This window comes from Rhinoraja longicauda, chromosome 15 (assembly GCF_053455715.1).
Source record: "Rhinoraja longicauda isolate Sanriku21f chromosome 15, sRhiLon1.1, whole genome shotgun sequence".
In the NCBI taxonomy this organism is placed as follows: Eukaryota; Metazoa; Chordata; class Chondrichthyes; order Rajiformes; family Arhynchobatidae; genus Rhinoraja; species Rhinoraja longicauda.
In genome coordinates, this window is record NC_135967.1 from 20156471 (window position 1) to 20177187 (window position 20717).

Sequence of the window (20717 nt, forward strand, 5' to 3'; positions counted from 1 at the left end):
ATTGAGTATTTCCAGCAACAAAAGGGCATGACTGGCCTAGTGGCCTGCAAACAAAAACAGGGAAAGGGTCAGGCAGAAACAATGGAGGCGCTCAGGATGAGGATTTGTTCTGATAGACGGAGGCAACTTTCTTCACACTACTAAATTGTCTTGTAATTTTGAAAATAAGGACTTTGAATGAGAAAGCAGGTGCTGTATGTGTACTAGCAATACTATGAGCGACATCATTTCCAATAACATTGATTTTATTTTAAACATTAAAGTCACAGTTCCGATATACACTCTATTTTTATATAAGTAACTCTGTGTTAAGTATTTGCAAATTCATTTACAACACACCTCTGCTTTTACTTGGAACCATTTATACTTCATTGGATTGGGATTTGTAATATAATTACAAATTATTATCTGTATTTTTATACTCCAGTGAAGGTAACTGGTGATTGCTAAATTGAAATGAGTATTTCATTGATCTGGTCATTTAAATACGCAGTTGAGATGTGTAAATAATTGCTGAGATATGTTTAAAATACTTATTTAAAAAATGGTTTAAATAGAATACATTCTAAGAAGTAATTTTCAAAAGCATAATTACTATAAAACAAGCATGGGTACTATCGTATTATTATTACACAATGTGGATATGAACAAGCTCCCACTGCAGGGAAGCTAGTTGTGCAATAACTACATGATGCTAAAACACTGAACTGAATGGACATATTTTGCATGTGACTTATGAAATACAGTCTTACTGCTTTGTTACAGGCAGTGACAAAATAAGAAAGCTGCATTTGTTTTTTCCTGAAATATGCGTATAAAGTACATACAAGTGCATAATTAGAAAATATTTTTGCTTAAGAAAAATACTCCTTCTGGGACAGAAGTGAAATCTAAAATTATCCTTCCAAAAGAGAGAAAAAAAGCACAAATTTGCCACAGTTGATAAACTGGGTGTATCAACTTTGGTTGCTTTATGGCCTCAAAGTTTTTTTAACTTTACTTATGCACCATCTACTCCAAATTGAAAACTGAAAACAAAAGAGATTCAGGAGAATAAATTGCCAGTGTAAACGCCCAAACCTTCGCTTTCTTTCTCTCTTTTTTATTTGTGGTACAAAATACAAAATGAATTTTGCAACATTGTGGATGAAGTTCATCTTCTCCCAATTACAGGTCAGTTAGTAGGAATACAAAAGTTAAGAGTTTATTAAGGGCTTGCAGAGATTATTCTGCAATGTCGCACGCAGCATTTTCACAATTCCTTTTCTGGCCCTTACAGTTTATCGTCTGCAGTATTATTACAAATCACGCTGACATCCAAGCACTTTCCATGGAAAATAATCTTCCAAATTCAGTTGTTTGGCACACTGGGATTATGCAAATGTCATATTTCCATTGTGACGGGAACGCGATCTCTCCAAAGCAACACGCCTATTTTCTGTAACAGGGGAAATAAAGGTTTAAAAAAAATTATTTGGATATATCTTTCAATAAAAAAAATATGAAACATAAAATTAATATTTGAAAAGAAACTGAAGATTAGCATATAAAAATCACATTGGTATTGAAATATACTTGAGGTTCCATAATAAATTTCTTTTTAGATCATACGAGAAAGGTGATAAAAGCATTAGAAGAAAACACTGACACATTCCCATGGACATTTATGAAGCAGAAATCCTAACTGAAATTGTCTCCACACGAAGAATCTATCTAGGTGAACGTGAAGTGCACTTCAGATGCCTTTGGGGATTGAATCATAGAGTGTTAAAAATGCATAGTGACTGTTAAAAGCTGAGCTACAAAGATTGAAATGGTAAAAATTCAAGACAAGGTCTTCTGTCTCTCTTTCATGTGGAACGTTCATGACAGACATCATGCCATCAGTGATCCATGAAAAGTAACTGTTTCAGTGCCAGTTTTTAAGGGGATTTAATATTGTGCAGTGGTTTCTACTCAGTAGGGTGTTAAAGTGATTGATATTTAAAGTGATTGATATTTAAAGTGATTGAAATCTCCAAATTCAAGAAGTAAAAATATTGTACAAATATATCTTTTCAGTTGCCTCAGGCAAAATAACTTGCAGCTAATTCTCGAAGATTGTGACATTTTTCTTTTGACTACAATGAATTATAGTCACGTAACTTTAAAATACTTCAAGATATAGTAGCCTTTCATGGAATAATTTGATATATGACTTTTGATATAGAGTACACTGTTTATCTGTGTCATTAGTAAAGAAAACATAAAATTAACCTCTCCAGAAGTTATCATTCCTAAAAAAAACAGATTTCTCAAGAGCAATTACCATGTGAAAATCGGCCAGTTATTTGTTCTGCAATCGTTAGGTAATTCTCATTCAGAAACTGGGAGGGCACTGCTCCTGATGAATCATGTGGTGAAAAACAATTCATTGAATTGGTAAAACAAATATGAGCATCACAGCCATTTCCAGCAATTATGCATTTGGATTAATGTTGCTATTATAGTACAGAATTGAAATAAAATACTGAAACTAAAGGGCTAGCTTTCTAAATTATACATCTGAGCACATAAATAAATTACAGTAGTTTCAAAATTGTCAATAAACATAGCCTCAAAAAACAGTCCAAATTAAAATTGATGTGATACATTTTATGTATGAAATTTATTCATTTTTTGTCCCAGGTTTTATCACCAAGATTTTAGCTTTGATAGTGGGGAAAGTCCAGAGGACTGGAAAATGGAAAATGTGGCATTCTTGCTCAAGAATGTTCCAAGCAATCAGAGGTCAGTCAGTCAGTTTAACATTGGCAGTGGCTAATGTTTTAGAAACAACAATCAGCTTAGAAAAATTAACAGGTACTTTGAGAAGTTTGAGTTAATGAAGAAGAGCCAACACGCATTTGTAAAAGGTAGATTGTGTTTGACTAACCTAATTGATTTTTTTGATGAAGTCTTGGAGAACACTGATGAGGTGATTGCAGTGGATATTGTCAATACTATAGTTTCTAACTTGCACTGAATCACTCCCAGGAAAAGATCACAGGGAGTCTGGTACCCTTTGATAATTTAGTCAGATAATTCACAAAAATACCCCCAAATGTAAGCAGCATGCTTGCTATTAGTTCAGGGATATCCCTGAGACAGCCAAAATTTAAAAGCAGCACTCCATGTAGCTCACCAGGGCTTCATAGCAGTAGGGACATATTTTATTGAATGGGAACAGGTTGGGTTTATTCAAAAAGCTTGGGAATCTTTGAACTGTGTGGATGAGGGTGTCTGATAAGATACCATATAACAGGATGGTTGACAAGAAAATTCAGTGTCATCTTGGATGAAGAAGTACATTATGATAAATGCTGGTTACTTAGACTCTAGGAGGGTAGACAGTCATCTTAAGCGATCAGGGCGACTGCTACTCGTACAGTTTCAACATTTACCAATGATATTAAAGTCAGTGGTGTGGCAAACATTGAGGATGATGAAAACAGGATGCTGGTAAGCAAGCAAAATGGGCAGAGAGACAATAGATGGAACTTTCAAATTCTATTACAAGACAGAAAGAGGCCATTTGGTCCTTCAAATCTATGTTATCGCCAAGACCTTTCCCATCAGTCTGACTCCTCCACTTATGTCATGTAGTCTATCCTCTCTCATATGTCTATCAACTATCCCCGATTTTCCTGCCACCCAGGTTAATTGGCTTCAGTAAAATTGTAAAGGGCCTGTCCCACAGGCGATTTTTTAGGCGATTTTTGCTGCGACTGTCAAAGTCGTAGCAGATCGATTTTTAAATTTTTTTACCCTATGACAATGACCACAACAATGCCGAGTCAGGTCGAGATTACATTGTCTTCTGAAACATCGCAAACTTCCCACACCGACAATGCTTCTCCGGCGTCCTAATTTTCGCTGAAATCACCGACAAGTCGGTAAGTACTTGAGAGTTTTGAAATATAACATCTTGCCCGGGTTATTTGAAAGCCAAGCTTCACGGTAACAAGGCATAAACTGGATTTACTTCCAGTTTACTAATAGCAGTATTAAGAAATCTAATTTTAAAAGTGGTTAAATGGATTTTTGTGCAGAATGTGGGCATTCTTTGAAAATGTACGGGAGGTGCATATCTGGTTTCTGGGTTGCATATCTGGGTTGGGAACCTACTTTAAATGTAACCGTTGATAGCCATAAACATCGTGAAAATTCCCACGCTTACATGACCGTCAAACTGTCGCCTCCAATCTACCTGTCAAATGTCCTGACGGTAAATAAATTGGTTAAACACAAGTATTTTATGGTATCTTCAAATGACTTTACTTAATTTAATATTATGTGCTTCTAAATGCATCTAAGACAACCTAGCAAACCTGGGGACAGCATGCAACAGCGCCCGCAATAAGCAACGATAACTGGCAACAAGCCAGCTGTCGCCGAGAAATTTCATACCGGTTGATTTCTCAGTGACGCGCCGAGATCCACTACGATTCTTTGAAGACTCCTGACGATCATGCCCGCGACACCCCGGCGAACTGTCGGCGACAGCCTAGTCACCGGCAGTCGCCTTAAAATCGCCTAAGTGGGACAGGCCCTTAAAAATTGTCCACAGTGTGTAGTGTGCACTAGTGTTATGGAGATTGCTGGTTGGCGTGGAATCAGGGAGGCCAAAGGGCCTATTTCCATGATCTTTCTCTAAACTAAACTAAACTAAACTAAACCTACCCGCATTAGGCTTAATTTCAGTGGGAAATTACTTTATCAACTTGCATGTTCTTGGGATGTGACAGAAACCACAGGGGAGAACTCACAAACAGCAGCCTTTGATGGTAGATGGATAAGGGGGTACAGATTTAAGATTTTGACCAAAAAATACAGGAGTTATTAAACAGATTATAATTAGATCTGCACAAGCATTCTAGAAGGTAGAAGTAACAAATAGAAGGATTTATTTTATCAATATATTTTTTGCCACAGAATCTGAACATATTTAGTCAAAACATACTGTGGGAACACATTTTACATAAAATTACAATGCTGAGATATAAGGATAACAAAAAATGGAGAAAGGAACTGTGGAATTAATTAAGCTGGGAAAATGTGATAAATTATAATATTATGAGCTCCCTTCAGGAATGGATTGATTTCTATGTTTTGTAATGTCACTGTATGCTATCCCATTTACAATAACATGACAGCATTACAAGTATCCTTTGGTATCTGCGAGAACATATTACTACTTCCAAAACGTAGTTCCATTAATATTAAAATAAATAAATATTGTAAGCACAGCACCTTTCATATTTGTTTTATTAAAACAAGCAATTTAAGGTAAATTTCTAAACTATATACTCCATTCACATGACAAATCTGCAATTCGGTGTGTGTAGAGTTAAACTAAAAGTTTACGTGTCACTAATTATTAAGGGACCACACCAATTCTCTAGATATTATATTCTATATTATTTTTGAAAGAAAATAAATTACATAAAAACGTGCAGAATATATGAAACAAATGGGAAAGGCTATTGATCTCACAATGCCCCCTCTGGCATTTCAGTCTGTTTTTTAGCTAGCCTTTCTGCCACAAAGCCATATACCTTAACTTGTTGCAGATTGCGGGTTTGATCCATTGTTTTGCTTTAACGCTCCAATTCAGTTAACATTCATTGCACTGGCTGACTATTTACCTCTCAAATTGATAGCTAAAACTTAGAAATATTATGTTTTATGCTTAACTCAACTACGATGTCCAGAAGTTACAAACTTTTTGCAAATAAATCTCATCAGTAATATTTCCAAATGCAACACATAAAGCTGAGAATTATTGCATAGTTTTAACACAACTAAAATGGAGCTTTGCAAAGTCACCAGACAAAAATCACATGTATTCTCATTGAGCACAAAGTTTCAAGAGAAGCCAAAAAACTCAGGCACTGTGGTAAGGTTATTAATATAGTGACCTTGCTAGCCTTTGTGTAAAAAAAACTCTTAATATGATGCCAGCAAAATAATCCTTCTGGTATGCTGTGGCAATTGTATCTGTTCACACCACATATGGAGAACTTTGTCAGTGGCTGGGCTTATTTGGGCATTCATTGTGAAAAAGATATCAAAAATATGATTTGTTTTTTGTATTCTTAATTTTCTTTATCAATGTATTACTCGGTGTGATTGAATCCCATACATTGAAAATCGCTGGGATGCATAGATGCTTGTGCTTAATTGGTCAATGTGCATGTGTGGACTGGAATACCGGCGTTTTCAATGGTGCCTTGGACTGTTGATAGAAGTAGTAAAATTCTAGTCTCCTTTATACCAGTAGTTATAGTTTACTGTTCCAATTGATCACAGACTACAGAAATGCTCCAAAATGGAAACAGTTTATGCTCCTTAAGCTGTTTGCAAGTCAGAACATATCCAGCAGCAAGACCAATGTTTTCTCTGTACGATGGGCTAAAAAGCCATGATTGTGAGGGCACAAATAGATGGTAGAAAACATCATCTGTGGTGCCTTGTGCGTGAGGGCTTTGAAGATGCTTGAAATAGCTGGATCAATTTAAAATACATTATTTAGCCTTTCACTGTGGAGATGTTTGTTTTAAATTATTTCATGTGCAGATGTTGCTGCAAATAACAACATTTAGTGATTAAGCTACTTTCAATTCCACCTTCAACTAATATAAGTGCTTAACTATATTTCTATGAATTTCTTCTTGTGGTTGAGAAATGCTAATTATGAGCAGCCGTTTCTATCCATGCACTTGCACATGGAAGAGTGAGTGTGGTTTCAGGGATAAGGAGTTCGAGATCAAGTGGTATCACAGCACAATATTTCCCCAATGATGATATGGACCTGGAGTAACTCTTCTGGCAGGGAAGTAATTGTTAAAATAACTTGTTTATTCAGTTGCTCGGAATTGCATAAGGTTTTGAGGAAGGCACCAAGGGGCATGAGTTTAACATGTTTTCTTAATGTTCAAATTGATGAATTAGGAAACACTATTTGTATCATCTGTATTTTTCTTATCTAATTCATGATAGGGATCGCATTACAACAAATTTGGCCAAATAATGCAATTTCTATAAGGAACTAGAGAACCAATTAAACGTTTCTTTGCAAATTTGCAAGCGGAAAAAAATGTCTTGGAATAAAAAAGAAATGTAACCTCCCTGCAGTAATCAGATACCATTGTCTCTTATGAACACAGTTTACATGGGTGGGCGTTGAAATTGACAAGAATTGTTTCAATTTACACTTTTGCAGTGATACACTACTAATCAATGTTTAATTCAGCTTTTAGAATGTTTAGCTTGCCATAACATAACTATTAAAAGTATTTCATTTTTGAAAACCCTATGGAGGGGGTGAGAGAGAGGGAGAGAGAGAGGGAGAGAGAGAGGGAGGGGATAGGGAGATGGAGAGAGAGGAAGGGGAAAAGAGAGATGGGGGAGGGAGAGAGAGAGGGGGAGGGAGAGGGGGAGAGAGGGGGGAGAGAGAGAGAGGGTGGAGAGAGAGAGGGTGGAGAGGGGGGAGAGAGAGAGGGGGAGAGAGAGGGGGAGGAGAGAGAGATGGGGAGAGAGAGATGGAGAGGGGAGAGATGGAGAGGGGAGAGGAGAGATAGAGGGGGAGAGAGAGAGAGAGGAGGGGAGAGAGAGAGGGAGGGGAGAGAGAGAAGGAGGGCGAGAGAGGGAGAGAGGGAGAGAGGGAGAGGGAGAGGAGAGAGAGAGAGAGAGAGAGAGAGAGAGAGAGAGAGAGAGAGAGAGAGAGAGAGGAGAGAGAGAGAGAGAGAGAGAGAGAGAGAGAGAGAGAGAAGAGAGAGAGAGAGAGAGAGAGAGAGAGAGAGAGAGAGAGAAGAGAGAGAGAGAGAGAGAGGAGAGAGAGATGAGAGAGAGAGAGAGAGAGAGAGAGAGAGCGAGAGAGAGAGAGAGAGAGAGAGAGAGAGAGAGCGAGAGAGAGAGCTGTGGAGATCCGTTGCTGAGTATTTTCAAGACAGCGTATTACAGAATTTTGCACATGAAGTGAATCATGGATTATGGGGTCACTCCAGGAAAGTGGTTTTGAGGTAAGAGATCAGCTATGATTTTAATGCTAATTTCCATACAGGAAATGATCACAAATAATATAATATGGCCAAATAATCTGCAATTCATTATGTTAAGTGAAGGATGAGTGAAGACTTGTAAGCTGTGGCAACTTCCTGTGTTTCTGTTAAATTGTGATCTAGGATTATTTATGTCCACCTAATAGAGCAGATGAATCTTCAATCCAATTTCTTCGCTGAAAGTCGGTGCCTCATTCACCTGGATTTTAGCCTTTCCTTTTTGAAGTGCTAGATGCACGCCAGCCTTCTTTGGAGAGTCATAAAGCTCTATTAACTATAGTCATCAAAGTGAAATCCAAACTGATCCTTTTGTAAAGGCAAATTTCAGTGCATTCAACGTCTGATTTAGTGGTTGCTGAACCAAATGTGTTTGGTTAAACTAATCCTATTGGAAGCTAGCAAAATGAGGGCAGCACTGTTGGAGGAATTACTGAGAAACATTTAAACTTAACTTGTCAACTTTCATTTTTACCTTTTAACTTAGCTTAGTATATCTTTGATTTTCCAATTTTTAAATATTCCAAACTGTGGAGCATTGTGGGTGATTTCAGTACATCTGTGCACAATTTTGTTAGAACAACATTTAATGTGATAGTGATGAGAATGAGAGAAAGTTGATATTTAAGAAAGGAAATGTAATACACATAAAAAGTAAGATGGAATGAAAATAATTATCTGAGAGAAAAAAAGACAATCATGAAGTAAGTTCCGTAAGAAGAAAGAGTTGAAGAGAAGAAAGGGGCCGACAAAGGAGGTTGACAGGTAGATTAAGTGAATGGCACCAGCAGGAAATGTGGTAAAATGGGAAATTGTGCAAAACAATAGATATTATATAAATGGTTAGAAAGTGCAAGGCCCCGAGTTGCAGAGGGATCTGGTGTCCTTGTGTATGACAAATGGCAATTGTACACATATAGCAAGTAATAAGGAAAGTTAAATAAAAGTTATTATTTACTGACAGGGGAACTGAATATAAGCCTCCATGTCACAACATCCTGGAGTAACTCAATGTGTCAGCAGCATCTCTGGTGTACATGAATGGGCAACGTTTGGGTTGAAAATTTTCTTCAGACTGAAGAAGTCTGAAGAATCAGTCTGAAGGGTCCAGACCCAAAACATCTTCCAGAGATGCTGCCTGACCCACTGAGTTTAGTTTAATTAGTTTTGAGATACAATCTGGAAACAGGCCCTTCGGCCCACTGAGTCTGCACCGACCAACGATCCCCGCACATCAACACCACCCTACACACATTCAGAACAATTTTACATTCATACCAAGCCAATTAACCTACAAACCTTTGGTACATCTTTGGAGTGTGGGAGGAAACCAAAGATCTCGGAGAAAACCCAGTCATCGGGAGAACGTACAAACCTCTTACAGATAACATCCCTAGTCGAGATCGAACCCAGGTCTTTGGCACTGTAAGTGCTATAAGGCAGCAACTCTACCGCTGTGCCACCGTGCTACGCTAAGTTACTTCAGCATTTGGCGCGCTGCTCAAGATTCCAGCACTTGGCAGTTCCTTGTGTCTCCTCACATCCCCTCATTTAATTGATATTTCCCTATGTTGTGCCATCTCCACATTCCATTTAAATTCCATTTGCCACGTTCCTGTGCAAATGATCAAACCATCCATATCTTCCTGTAATTTAAAACAGTCCTCCTCACTTTCAAGCACACAGCCGTTTGTTGTATTGCCAACCAATTGCTTGATCATCTTTCTTACATTTTAATCTAAATCATTTGCATGCCTAAAACATAAAGGACTGAGCCCAGTGGAATCAAATTGATAGCAATCTTCCCATCAGATAAACATCCTACAGCTGAAATCATTTTGAATCCAATTTGCCATCCTCCCTTGGATTCCATGAGCTTCTGCCTAACACACTATATGGGACCTTTTCAAAGCCTTGCTAAAAGCAAAAACCCTCTTGTAATTAATTATAAAAATACAATCTAGGTTTGACTTTTCTTTAACAAAATGTCTCTTGTACATCTCTAAACACGTTCCATGAACTGACCTGAAATTACATGGTATTTATTCACAAAATGCTGGAGTAACTCAGCAGGTCAGGCAGCATCTCAGGAGAGAAGGAATGGGTGACGTTTTGGGTCGAGACCCTTCTTCAGTCTGAAGAAGGGTCTCGACCCGAAACGTCGCCCATTCCTTCTCTCCTGAGATGCTGCCTGACCTGCTGAGTTACTCCAGCATTTTGTGAATAAATACCTTCGATTTGTACCAGCATCTGCAGTTATTTTCTTATACTGAAATTACATGGTGTATGTCTTCCTCTCTTTCAACAATGATACAATGGTAGTAGTTTCCTATCGCTGCCATCAACTTAAACAGAGTGGACTGAAAATTGTAGACCCTCAAATCTTTTAATTGACTGAGATATATTTCTTCCGGGCCTGGTAATTTGTATATTATTTCTCTAGGAAATAGGAATATTTTAATTTCTTCATTAATTTATCATAGAATCACTGATCTACAGTGCAAAAAAAAAGTGAAAACGAAATCTGGGAAGGATACGACGTTTACATCTAACCAAAATCAGATAGTGGTCTAATTATACCAAGCCTGTCTCACCATATGAAATCACTGCCCGTGGAACCCATTTACCTGGGGTGGATGCAGTCAAGCAGTCTAATTGATTCTTCACACCTGGGAGTCATGGTTGGATGGTTCGAGTGGGCCTTAGGCAATGGACTGCTGAGCTTTTAACTCTGCAAAGCCAAGCCCAGACGGCTTCTGACAGGAGGCAATGGAGACTGGAGGTGGTGCTTGTCTGAGAAGCATATTTATTTTAAATTTGTAAATGCCTTTGATTAAAACACTTACATTAGAATATTTGCAAATCAATAAGAACGTTACATGGCTGCAAATTAATTAGGCCAGTTAGAATGGGGACATGCTGATGTATTCTAGGAAATCTGTTTAGTGAAAAGGGCAGAAGGTTGGGGAGTCTCAGCATTCTTTGGCATATTCTAAGGAGATGCTCAGAATTGACAATAAATTATTAAAGCTTGCAAGAATGACCAAGATTGTTTACTGTAAGATTTGCTGCAATGATGAGATTTCCCGTACAGGTAGCTCTAATGTTTTCCTTCTTCCGTAACCAGGGCTTCCCATTTACTGTTGTTACAAAGGACTGTAGTTCATCTGCTTCCTGTATCTTTGTTTTCACTCTTTCTCCTCCAAGATAGAAAAAGAATAGAGCTCCCCTTTCACCAGTGTCTGCATTTAATAGATCATTGGCCACAATTTAGTTCAATAGATTCAACAAAGTCTTTGCTTCTCTATCCTTTTTAGCATTTTGTAGCAACCTTTCCCTTCACTCTACGCAGCGGTAGAGTTGCTGCCTTACAGCGAATGCAGCGCCGGAGACTCAGGTTCGATCCTGACTACGGGCGCCGTCTGTACGGAGTTTGAACGTTCTCCCCGTGACCTGCGTGGGTTTTCTCCGAGATCTTCGGTTTCCTCCCACACTCCAAAGACGTACAAGTATGTAGGTTAATTGGCTGGGCAAATGTAAAAATTGTCCCTAGTATGTGTAGGATAGTGTTAATCTACGGGGATCGCTGGGCGCTGCGGACCCGGTGGGCCTGTTTCCGCGCTGTATCTCAAAAATCACTACTTTCCAGTCCATTTTTCTATTTTGACTGACCACATTCTGATAAAGGTATAGTGTCATACAGCACGAAAACAGGCTCTTGGGTCTCAATAGTAAATGCAAGTATTGTGTGCAATTTTGGTCTCCTAATTTGAGGAAGGACATTATTGCTATTGAGGGAGTGCAGCATTGGTTCACCAGGTTAATTGCCGGGATGGCGGGACTGACATTTGATGAAAGAATGGATCGACTGGGCTGGTATTCACTGGAATTTAGAAGGATGAGAGGGGATCTAATAGAAACACATAAAATTCTTAAGGGATTGGACAGGCTAGATGCAGGAAAAATGTTCCAGATGTCGGGGGAGTCCAGAACCAGGGGGTCACAGTTTAGGAATAAGGGGTAGGCCATTTCGGACTGAGATGAGGAAAAACATTTTTCACCCAGAGATTTGTGAATCTGTGGAATTCTCTGCCACAGAAGACAGTGGAGGCCAATTCACTGGATGTTTTCAAGAGAGAGAGTTAGATTTAGCTCTTAGGGCTAAAGGAATCAAAGGATATGGGGAAATCGCAGGAACAGGGTATTGACCAGCTATGATCATATTGAATCGTGCTGGCTCGAAGTGCCGAATGGCCTACTCCTACACCTATTTTTCTATGTTTCTACCGATCCAAGTTGAACAAGGTGCCCATCTATGCTCATTCTGTTTGGCCAACTTTGGCCCATATCTCTTTCCCTAGACTATCCATGTATCTGTCCAAATATCTTTAAAATGTCATTATTGTACTTGCTTCAACCACTGCTTCTGACAGCTCGTATATACATACCACCCTCTGTGTAAAAAAGGATGCTCCTCAGTTTCCTATTAAATCTTTCCCATTTTACCTTAAACATATGCCCATATGCAATTTGCAACTCCTACATTCTTCTGTTTGTGTTCTCATTCTCTAACCTATCCTATTCATTCATTGACCAGACAGCCTCGTTTGCAGTTGATCCTGATGATCACTACAGGTTTAACCCTTTTAGACACATCCCCACCCTCCTTGCCATTTAACAAGCATCATTTGTCTTCTTCCCAGGACTGACAAAAGGTCTTTGATATGCAATATTACACTAATTCTATTTCTCTTCCCGCAGATGCTGCATGACCTCTTGAGCATTTCCAGCATTTCTTGTTTTTAGATTTTGAGCATCTACAAAGTTTTGATTTTCTGCTGGAGATTCTATTGGCCTCTTGTAAGCATTGAACACATACACATTCTAATTTGGAAAGATTCTTTCACACTTAGGTGGCCTATAGTACCAGAAATCATGAGCTGATTATACAGCAGCAGCATATAAAAACATTACTATTCATCTCACCATGAAGGTATAATTTAGAACATATGGCTCAGTGTACAAACTGTGCAACATTTTTGTTTTCAGTAAAACAAATATTTAGCAAAGCACATTGTTTCTACTGGGTTATAATTTGAGTTATTCTCTGTTGTCAGAGCTGGATTGAATTTGAATTTTCATGCTGTGTAATTATTCTCTTGGTCTGAAACATTCAGTTAATTTCTATTGTGTTCCTGAAAGTCTTTCCAATTTTAGTTTTTAAATCAATGTTACCAAGGGTAAAACAAAACAAACACTGACTCAGATTTTCAGGCTGCTGCAAAATTATTGGGATTGGACATGGAAGTAACAGTAGGAGTGACATTTCAATAGTTTGAGCACTGTAAGATTCCCATCAAGAGTTTACCAGTCCTCCGCAAATCAATATTTAAATATCAATACACAATAGATTAAGTGTGGCGGGTCATTAAGCTTTTAATATTTATTTCATGCTATCTTCTGGTGTGCTAGAAGTTCTAGAAATTTACAGACAGGAATTGATGATCATAACATTTGATATTTGTTTGAAGATGCCCCAATTTCCCTTCACTTCATAGATGGAACTATTACTTGCTAAAAAGTTTATGTTTGGTAAATGGTAATGATGTTAATCTGACAATATTCTGTCATTTGCAAATCTAAATTGCAACTGATTATTTCAGAGCACTTCCACACTTAATTAGTAGAGTCTAGGGGTGTGGGGAGAGTGCAAGAGAGTGATGCTTAGGCCAAGATTGGATCAGCTATGATCTTATAGAAAACTGGATGCAAGAAAGTGTAAACTCCAGACACACAGCACCCAAGGTCAGGGTCACTGTACCTGCGAAGCAGCCAGTCTAGAATGCCTGGTCAGTTGTTTTAAGTCTGAGGTATTTTGCTGAAGACAGTCGATTACTTCAAGTACCTGAGAAGCGTCAGCTTCTCTGATGACTTTTTTGATATGGAACTAGCAGCTTGAATCAGCATGACCAGTTAGTGGTTTGGTCACCCGCACTGTTGTGTGATCAACTATAGAAATGTCAAACTGTCAATAAGATAAAATTGTCCAAAGCAGTCATACTCACAAAGCTTTTGTATGGCTGTGAGACTTGGACCGTTTACAAGAAACACATCAAAGAACTCGAGTGTTTCCACCTGCGATCTCTGTGGTCATTCATAGGCATCAGCATGGTGATAAAGTGGAAGTGCTGGACATGGTCAGTCTGGTCAGCATCAAAGCTATGATCTTGAGGGCACAGTTGTACTTCACAGGCAATGTAATCCATATGGACAACTCCCATATGTTATGCCAGGTCCTTTACGGAGTTCTTGCACAGGTTCACCAGAACCAGGAACATCCAAGAAAGTGATACAAGGATTGTATCAAAGGCTGCCTCAAACACAGTTACATTCCCATGTTGCAGGACAGAACAGGCTGGCATGCTTTGACCAAAAGGACCTGTAACAACTTTGAAGGCAGCTAATGGGACAGAATCACTTGAGCCAGAGAATGCAGGAAGACACACACACACAGAGTACGTTGGAAAAAAAGAGGCAGAGTGTTGGTAGTCACGCGGAAGTTACCAAGATTCTCCACAGATTGTCCTTCAGTGGCTCAGTAAGTATCCATTTGAATAGAGTTAAGAAGATAATGTAGATGATAAAGATCCCTAGATGATGAAGAAGATGAACACATTCATTATATGGACTCACATTGTGCATATCAGGTGAATAATTCAATGAAAAGTAAATAAAAATTAAATACAGTACATTTTCCAATGTAGACAATGGCAAATATTGGTGCACCCCAAGGGTCAAAGGGAAATTGTATTAGCAACTGAGGAAAGTAATTTGCTGTCTTACAGGAAAGGAGCAGGGGAATGGAGATGGCCTGGTGGGTCAAATGGCTGCTCCTATGCCTTAACAATTTCAAGATTTCACTGCACATTTATGTGTGTGTGCCAAATAAACTTGACTTGACTTGAGATTCATCACTTTTATTTCAGTAAAATAATTCAGTGTCACAAATGTCCTTAAATTTTCCACTGTTTTAGCCTTATGGTGTCTTATTATTTGGGAGCCATGCCATAACAAGTATGCTAGAACTAGACAATCTCCTGATGCTTGTAAGACCGCAAATTAAATTTTAGATATCTAGTTCACAATTCTATGAATTCGGTAGGGTCGCACTGTCACATGGTATTTATATATGATTCGTTTCTAAAAGACCTTTATTGTCGCGACAATGTAGGTAGTAAAAAATTACAAGAGCAATTTGACTTCCTAATTTTCTCATTATTTCTGCATTTCACTGAATTAATTATTTGTATCAGCTTATTTTTGTTCACAATTGACAATTCTAAAACAGATCAGCTATTTTCAGAAGTAATTATATATTTCTGTTATTAGTTTGTGTCAATTGGAAATTCTGAAACACTTCTTTCTATAAATGATTACCCGAGTAAGTGTTTGTTCTAAGAGCTATGAAGATAATTGTGATTGAGGAATTCTGCAAGGAGTGCGGAAATAACTTGAGGGAAAGCAAAGTCAGCAAGGCAACATTTTTTTCAAAGGAAAGAAGCTGACATTGCAGAAGTCCCTCTGCCCCATGCATCTTTTCAGTAATGATATATAACGGCTGTGAGCCTGCAATAAGCATGTATGTGTCCAGTCGGATTCCCATCATTCTGCAAAATTGGGCTGAGATCCTCAAAAACAGCGTCACAGGAGACCAGAACCTGCTGAGGCTTGAAGGCATTTTTTGACATCAGCCTTCACTTCGCACTTAAAATGAAAATACTGGATTTGACACAACATACACCAAGTCATACGAGAAACATTTTCACTCTCTTATCAAAAAGAAATCCCTGACAGGAGTCAATATTAATCCTGAGGTGCAGCCACAAAATCATCAAAACCTTGAAATGAAAGCCTGAAGGTTTTTTTTTTTGAGGTATTCTTTAAAATATTTTATTAATCAATGTGGAGAGGACATTTTAAACCGAGGGAACTTTATTTTTATTTCTGGCACATATCGTTTTAAGTAGTAGGGGAGATTTTAAAAGCTATCCATCTACACCACCCAATACAAAACATTCAAAATATGAAAAGGCATGAATATATTAATTGAAGGAATCACATCATCTCACTGCTATTAGAAGTGTTGTTCCTTAGTATTTCTTGGATAATTCCTGTTTTAAAGCTAATCAACCAGGAAAAAGTGATGTCCCGACTTTAAGTTGTAAAAGTTAAACTAGGCAAGTGAAGTAAATACTTGGCTCGCAGAGATGTAATTATAACCACTGCTTCTGTTCTGAATGTCCCACTGGAGCAGACAAATCAAAAAACAAAAACTGATTTGAATCTTACTTGAAGTGACACTGTTGGATCTCAATTCGGTTTTTTTAATGATGTCCTATCAATGCCAACAGAGATAAGCAAATGCAATAATGTTCCACTAGTTTAAAGATGCTGGAGAAGTAAAAGATAAGTGACAGACTGCGAACAGAACTGAGGTCATTTTATTGTACAGACCCCAGTAAGAGACCATGAGAGTGATGTAGAAAATAGTTTTTCACTTTTGTATTCGAAATTTAATAATGAAGATGAATTATAAATCGTCATATCTCATTACTGGGTAAATATCAGAATGATAATTCTGATTGGGAACATGCAATCTAAGCGTAACATACAAAAAAACCGTGACAGAGCCAAGCATGATGATAATACAATGCCAGGTGTGAAAGTAATCAGTGAGGAGAAGGCAATAATCTGGTCTTTTATATAGGAAGAATTTGACAGATGGGGAACGGTGTGGGAAATAAATAAATTACTCATGTTTACTCATGTTTGAATGTAGAACAGAAAAGCAGACTACTTTAAAAAGATGTTGGAATGGTAAATGTTGGTATACAGAAAGACAACTGTACATATAATACAGAAAGTTAACATGTAGGCAAAGCGAATAATTAGGAACGCAAATGGTACTAACATTTAGTGCAAGGCGGTTAGAGTGTGAAGGGCATGGAATATGAGTATGGAAGCATTGCTACAATAACTTTGATGAGAAGCACATGGATTCATTCTAGCAGCATTGGTGTCCTTTCAAGATTTCATACCCTCTTTCATGCTCATGATAAAAACACGATTAATTCCCGCTCTGAGAGAGATATAGAGAAATTTATTGCGTTAGGTCTACAATCAGTTGAATTAGAAGAATACAATATTTAGAGGGCTTGATTGGTGAGATGCTATGAAACTATTTTCTCTGGCTGGAGAGTTGAGAATCTGGGGATCGTATTTTCAGCATTCAGAATCATAGAAAACATTTCACTTCATTCAGCATATTGTGGTTGTGACAGTCGCTAAAGAGTTAAGCAGTCTAACCCCACTTTGCGGCACAAGATCGTAGCTTTGCGGTCCTTGGCTGTTCAAGTACAGTTAAATATCATTCAAAGGTGATGAGGGTCTCTGCCTTCACCGTTCTGTCAGGCAGTGAGTTCCAGATTTCTAAACTCTAAAGTGAGGAAATATTTCCTAGTTTTACCCGAAAATCTTCTTCCAATTATGTTAAATCCATGGTTCCTGGTCTGAACTCTTCAGCTAAAGAAAGGATGTCCTTTGTAATTACTCTATCTCAGCCCATCATACTTTTATATACCTTAATTAATTCTTCTCCGAGCTTCCTGTTGTAAAGAGAATAATCCCAGTTTATCCAATCATTCCTTGTTGGTACAATTTTCCAGTTCTGACAATATCCTTATAAATTTCTACATACCCTCTCCAGGGTATTCACACCATCCCTGTATTGTGGTGACCAAAAGTGTATACCCGCTTAAATTGTGGTTTACCTAGTGTTGTGCACAGTTCCACAATAATCTCCCCTATTCTCGCATTCAAGGCTAATAAAGCATCCTGTTTATCTTTTGAACCACTCCGTTAGCCTATCTATAAAGATTTGTGGACATACACTTTCAAAGCCCCTCTAACACCAATGAATAACCACCTATAATATGTATAATATATATAAAAATATAATTTAGTGACAAATTTGGAACAATTGCACCATATATATACATGGTGCAATTGTCACAAATTTGTCAATGATTTACACCATATATCTCATTCCTTCTCTCCAGAGATGCTGCCTGTCCCGCTGAGTTACACCAGCATTTAGTGTCTACTGTATATATATATATATATATATATATATATATATAGTGTAATTTATTGACAAATTCGCAAATTTATATATATTTTATATATATATACAAAACATGTATATATATATATACACATATTTACAATGGATATATATATATATCCATTATTGCAAATTTGTCAATATATCACAACACTTTGTTGAATTATACTCAATTGCAACTTTTCTGCTCACTCATTAGATCAGCCCTCCTGAACTGAGCCTCCTCACTGTCAATCACGCAGCCAATTTTTATATCTGCAAACTTCTGTTTCACTTCCCCTAGGTTTATGCCTAAATCATTAATATATATTTCAAAAGACAAAGATCTGAGTACAGGGATGAAGAGAAATGTCTTCACTCTCTGTGCTGTGAACAGTTGGTAGTATTAATCTGAAGGATGCAAATGCTCACTCAATCAGTATATTCAAGGCAGAGATCAATAGATTTTAGGACATGATGATCTTTGTAGATGACAAGCCAGGTTTGTGAGATGATACGGCTTCATCCTACTCTTATTTATTTTATTCTGGAAAACCTTTGTCTATGTAATTAGTCTCTGATATTAACTAATCATCTTTCAATCAACAACTTGCAATGCTGATATAACTGGCCCAATTTCTTTTGTTCTGAAATGGAATGATGAGTGAAGGGAGGACACAAATAAATATTATACAATGAAAATTTAAACATTTCAGATTTATGTTTGTGAAGTTGGAGAAGTTACCAAAGTGGAGCCTTGATCAACTCTTAAAAGACAGACGTTTGTCCCCAGAGATAAGCAGGTAATCATATTGGTGCATTATAAAATATTTTCTCTCTCAATAATGAATTTGGGCAACTCTTTCTTATAATATACTAGACCGTGGACCCGTTGGGCCCAAACCTCTCCTGCATTGGTGCAGCACCCTCACCCTTCTCCTCCCCCCTCCCTCCTTCTCCTCCCCCCTTCCCCCCCCCCCCACTCCACCCCCCTCAACCCCCCCTTAATCTCCCTCCTCCCCCCCTCCCTCCACCCTCTTCCTCCCTCCCTCCCCTCTCCCTAGGAGATAGATTTAAATTTTAAAATGTGAATCACTTTAAAAATGTAACAGCGATTTCAATGAAACCTCTTCCATTAGCACCAAAGCGACAACGGTGAGTAAGGTGGGCCTAAAATTGGCACGCTATCATGTACCGTTTTGGTTATAGTTCAGGAACAAGCAAACAAACAAACGAGAGTTTTAGTATATAGATATTCTACATTTTATTTCAACTACTTCAACCCAGTGCATAACGCTTAGTTCATTAAGTATTATTATCTATTCCATCCTAGCTTCCCCTGCACAGTTATTCCGCTTCATGCACTGGACTCTATGTATTCTTTAGATTTGCTGATCTCATGAGGGTTCACTACTCCATTTATACTGCCAATTTTCAGACAGGATAGGAGGGGTGGCACGGCATTAGTTTTGGTGTCATCAATCTCATCAAAAAGTACAAAATTAGGGTATTTAATAAGCAAGAGGGAAGGATAACACTCTTTGTTTGAAGTTTAGACCTTGGGATCACAAAATTGGGGATCGACTATTCAGGACCAAGGTTCGAAAAAAAATCTTCACCCAGATAGTAGTTCATTTTTGCAATTTTTGACCCAAGAGACCCACAGAGATTCAGTCACTGAGTATATTCAAGCAAGAGATTCAGTCACTGAGCATATTCAAGCAAGAGATTAATAACTTTTTCGATATTGAAGAAGTTGACAAATTTGGAGCTAATCCGGGGAGTGGCAATGAGTGGCTGAATGGCCTACTCCTGCTTTTATTTATTTTGTTCTGGTGTAATGATGAGTCTAGAGAGAACACCAGTGATAAAAATATATAGATCAATTAATGATTTTATTTTAATTCAATATCCATACATAGATTTAAGTTCTGTTTAACTCTCTTTTAAATTCATCCAGTGAATTGGCCTCCATTGCCTTCTGTGGCAGAGAATTCCACAAATTCACAACTCTCTGGGTGAAAAAGTTTCTTCTACTATGCTGGATAGCTGCTGTCAGCTTGATAACGGTACCTCATATTAATCACTGTATTCAGGGAGGAAGAGATCTTTCAAAAGAGTCGCTGCGACAACCATTATTTATAATCTGGCAGCACAGTTCTTTCCTGTTATAGGATATGATAGAGTTAAGATGCATGATATGCCTACAAGTGAATAATAGCAAGTGACTAGAGGAAGATATTCCCTTTCTTTTGATATCTAGAATCTTTACATGTTTTGTGCATTTTACCTCCACCATTTTCCATATTTTCACTGACCATATATAGTGCTACCTATCCGTCAATCTACAGCCAGTAAAATCTTACTTACAGATAGAGCTATTTTAAGTAGGTCAACACTTTCAACATAGATAGGGCATCTGAAGTGCATTACATTAACAGAAAGGGGACAAAGTATTGATTTAATATATCTGGAGC

General features: G+C 37.9%; 1 protein-coding gene across 9 annotated transcripts in view; it reads right to left on the bottom strand.

Moving 5' to 3' along the window:
- Positions 1-227: 227 nt before the first annotated feature.
- The window catches only part of diaph2 (diaphanous-related formin 2), a 448875-nt gene continuing 428385 nt past the window's right edge, over positions 228-20717 (bottom strand). For 7 of the 9 annotated variants that reach the window (XM_078412289.1, XM_078412288.1, XM_078412284.1 and 4 more), the window contains 2 exons: positions 2309-2383; positions 228-1438 (listed from right to left, as the gene is read on the bottom strand). In XM_078412289.1, coding sequence (XP_078268415.1) covers positions 1374-1438; positions 2309-2383 — 140 coding nt within the window. In that variant the 3' untranslated portion in view covers positions 228-1373. The remainder of the gene's footprint in view (positions 1439-2308; positions 2384-20717) is intronic. The other 2 variants (XM_078412287.1, XM_078412286.1) reach the window with 1 other exon arrangement.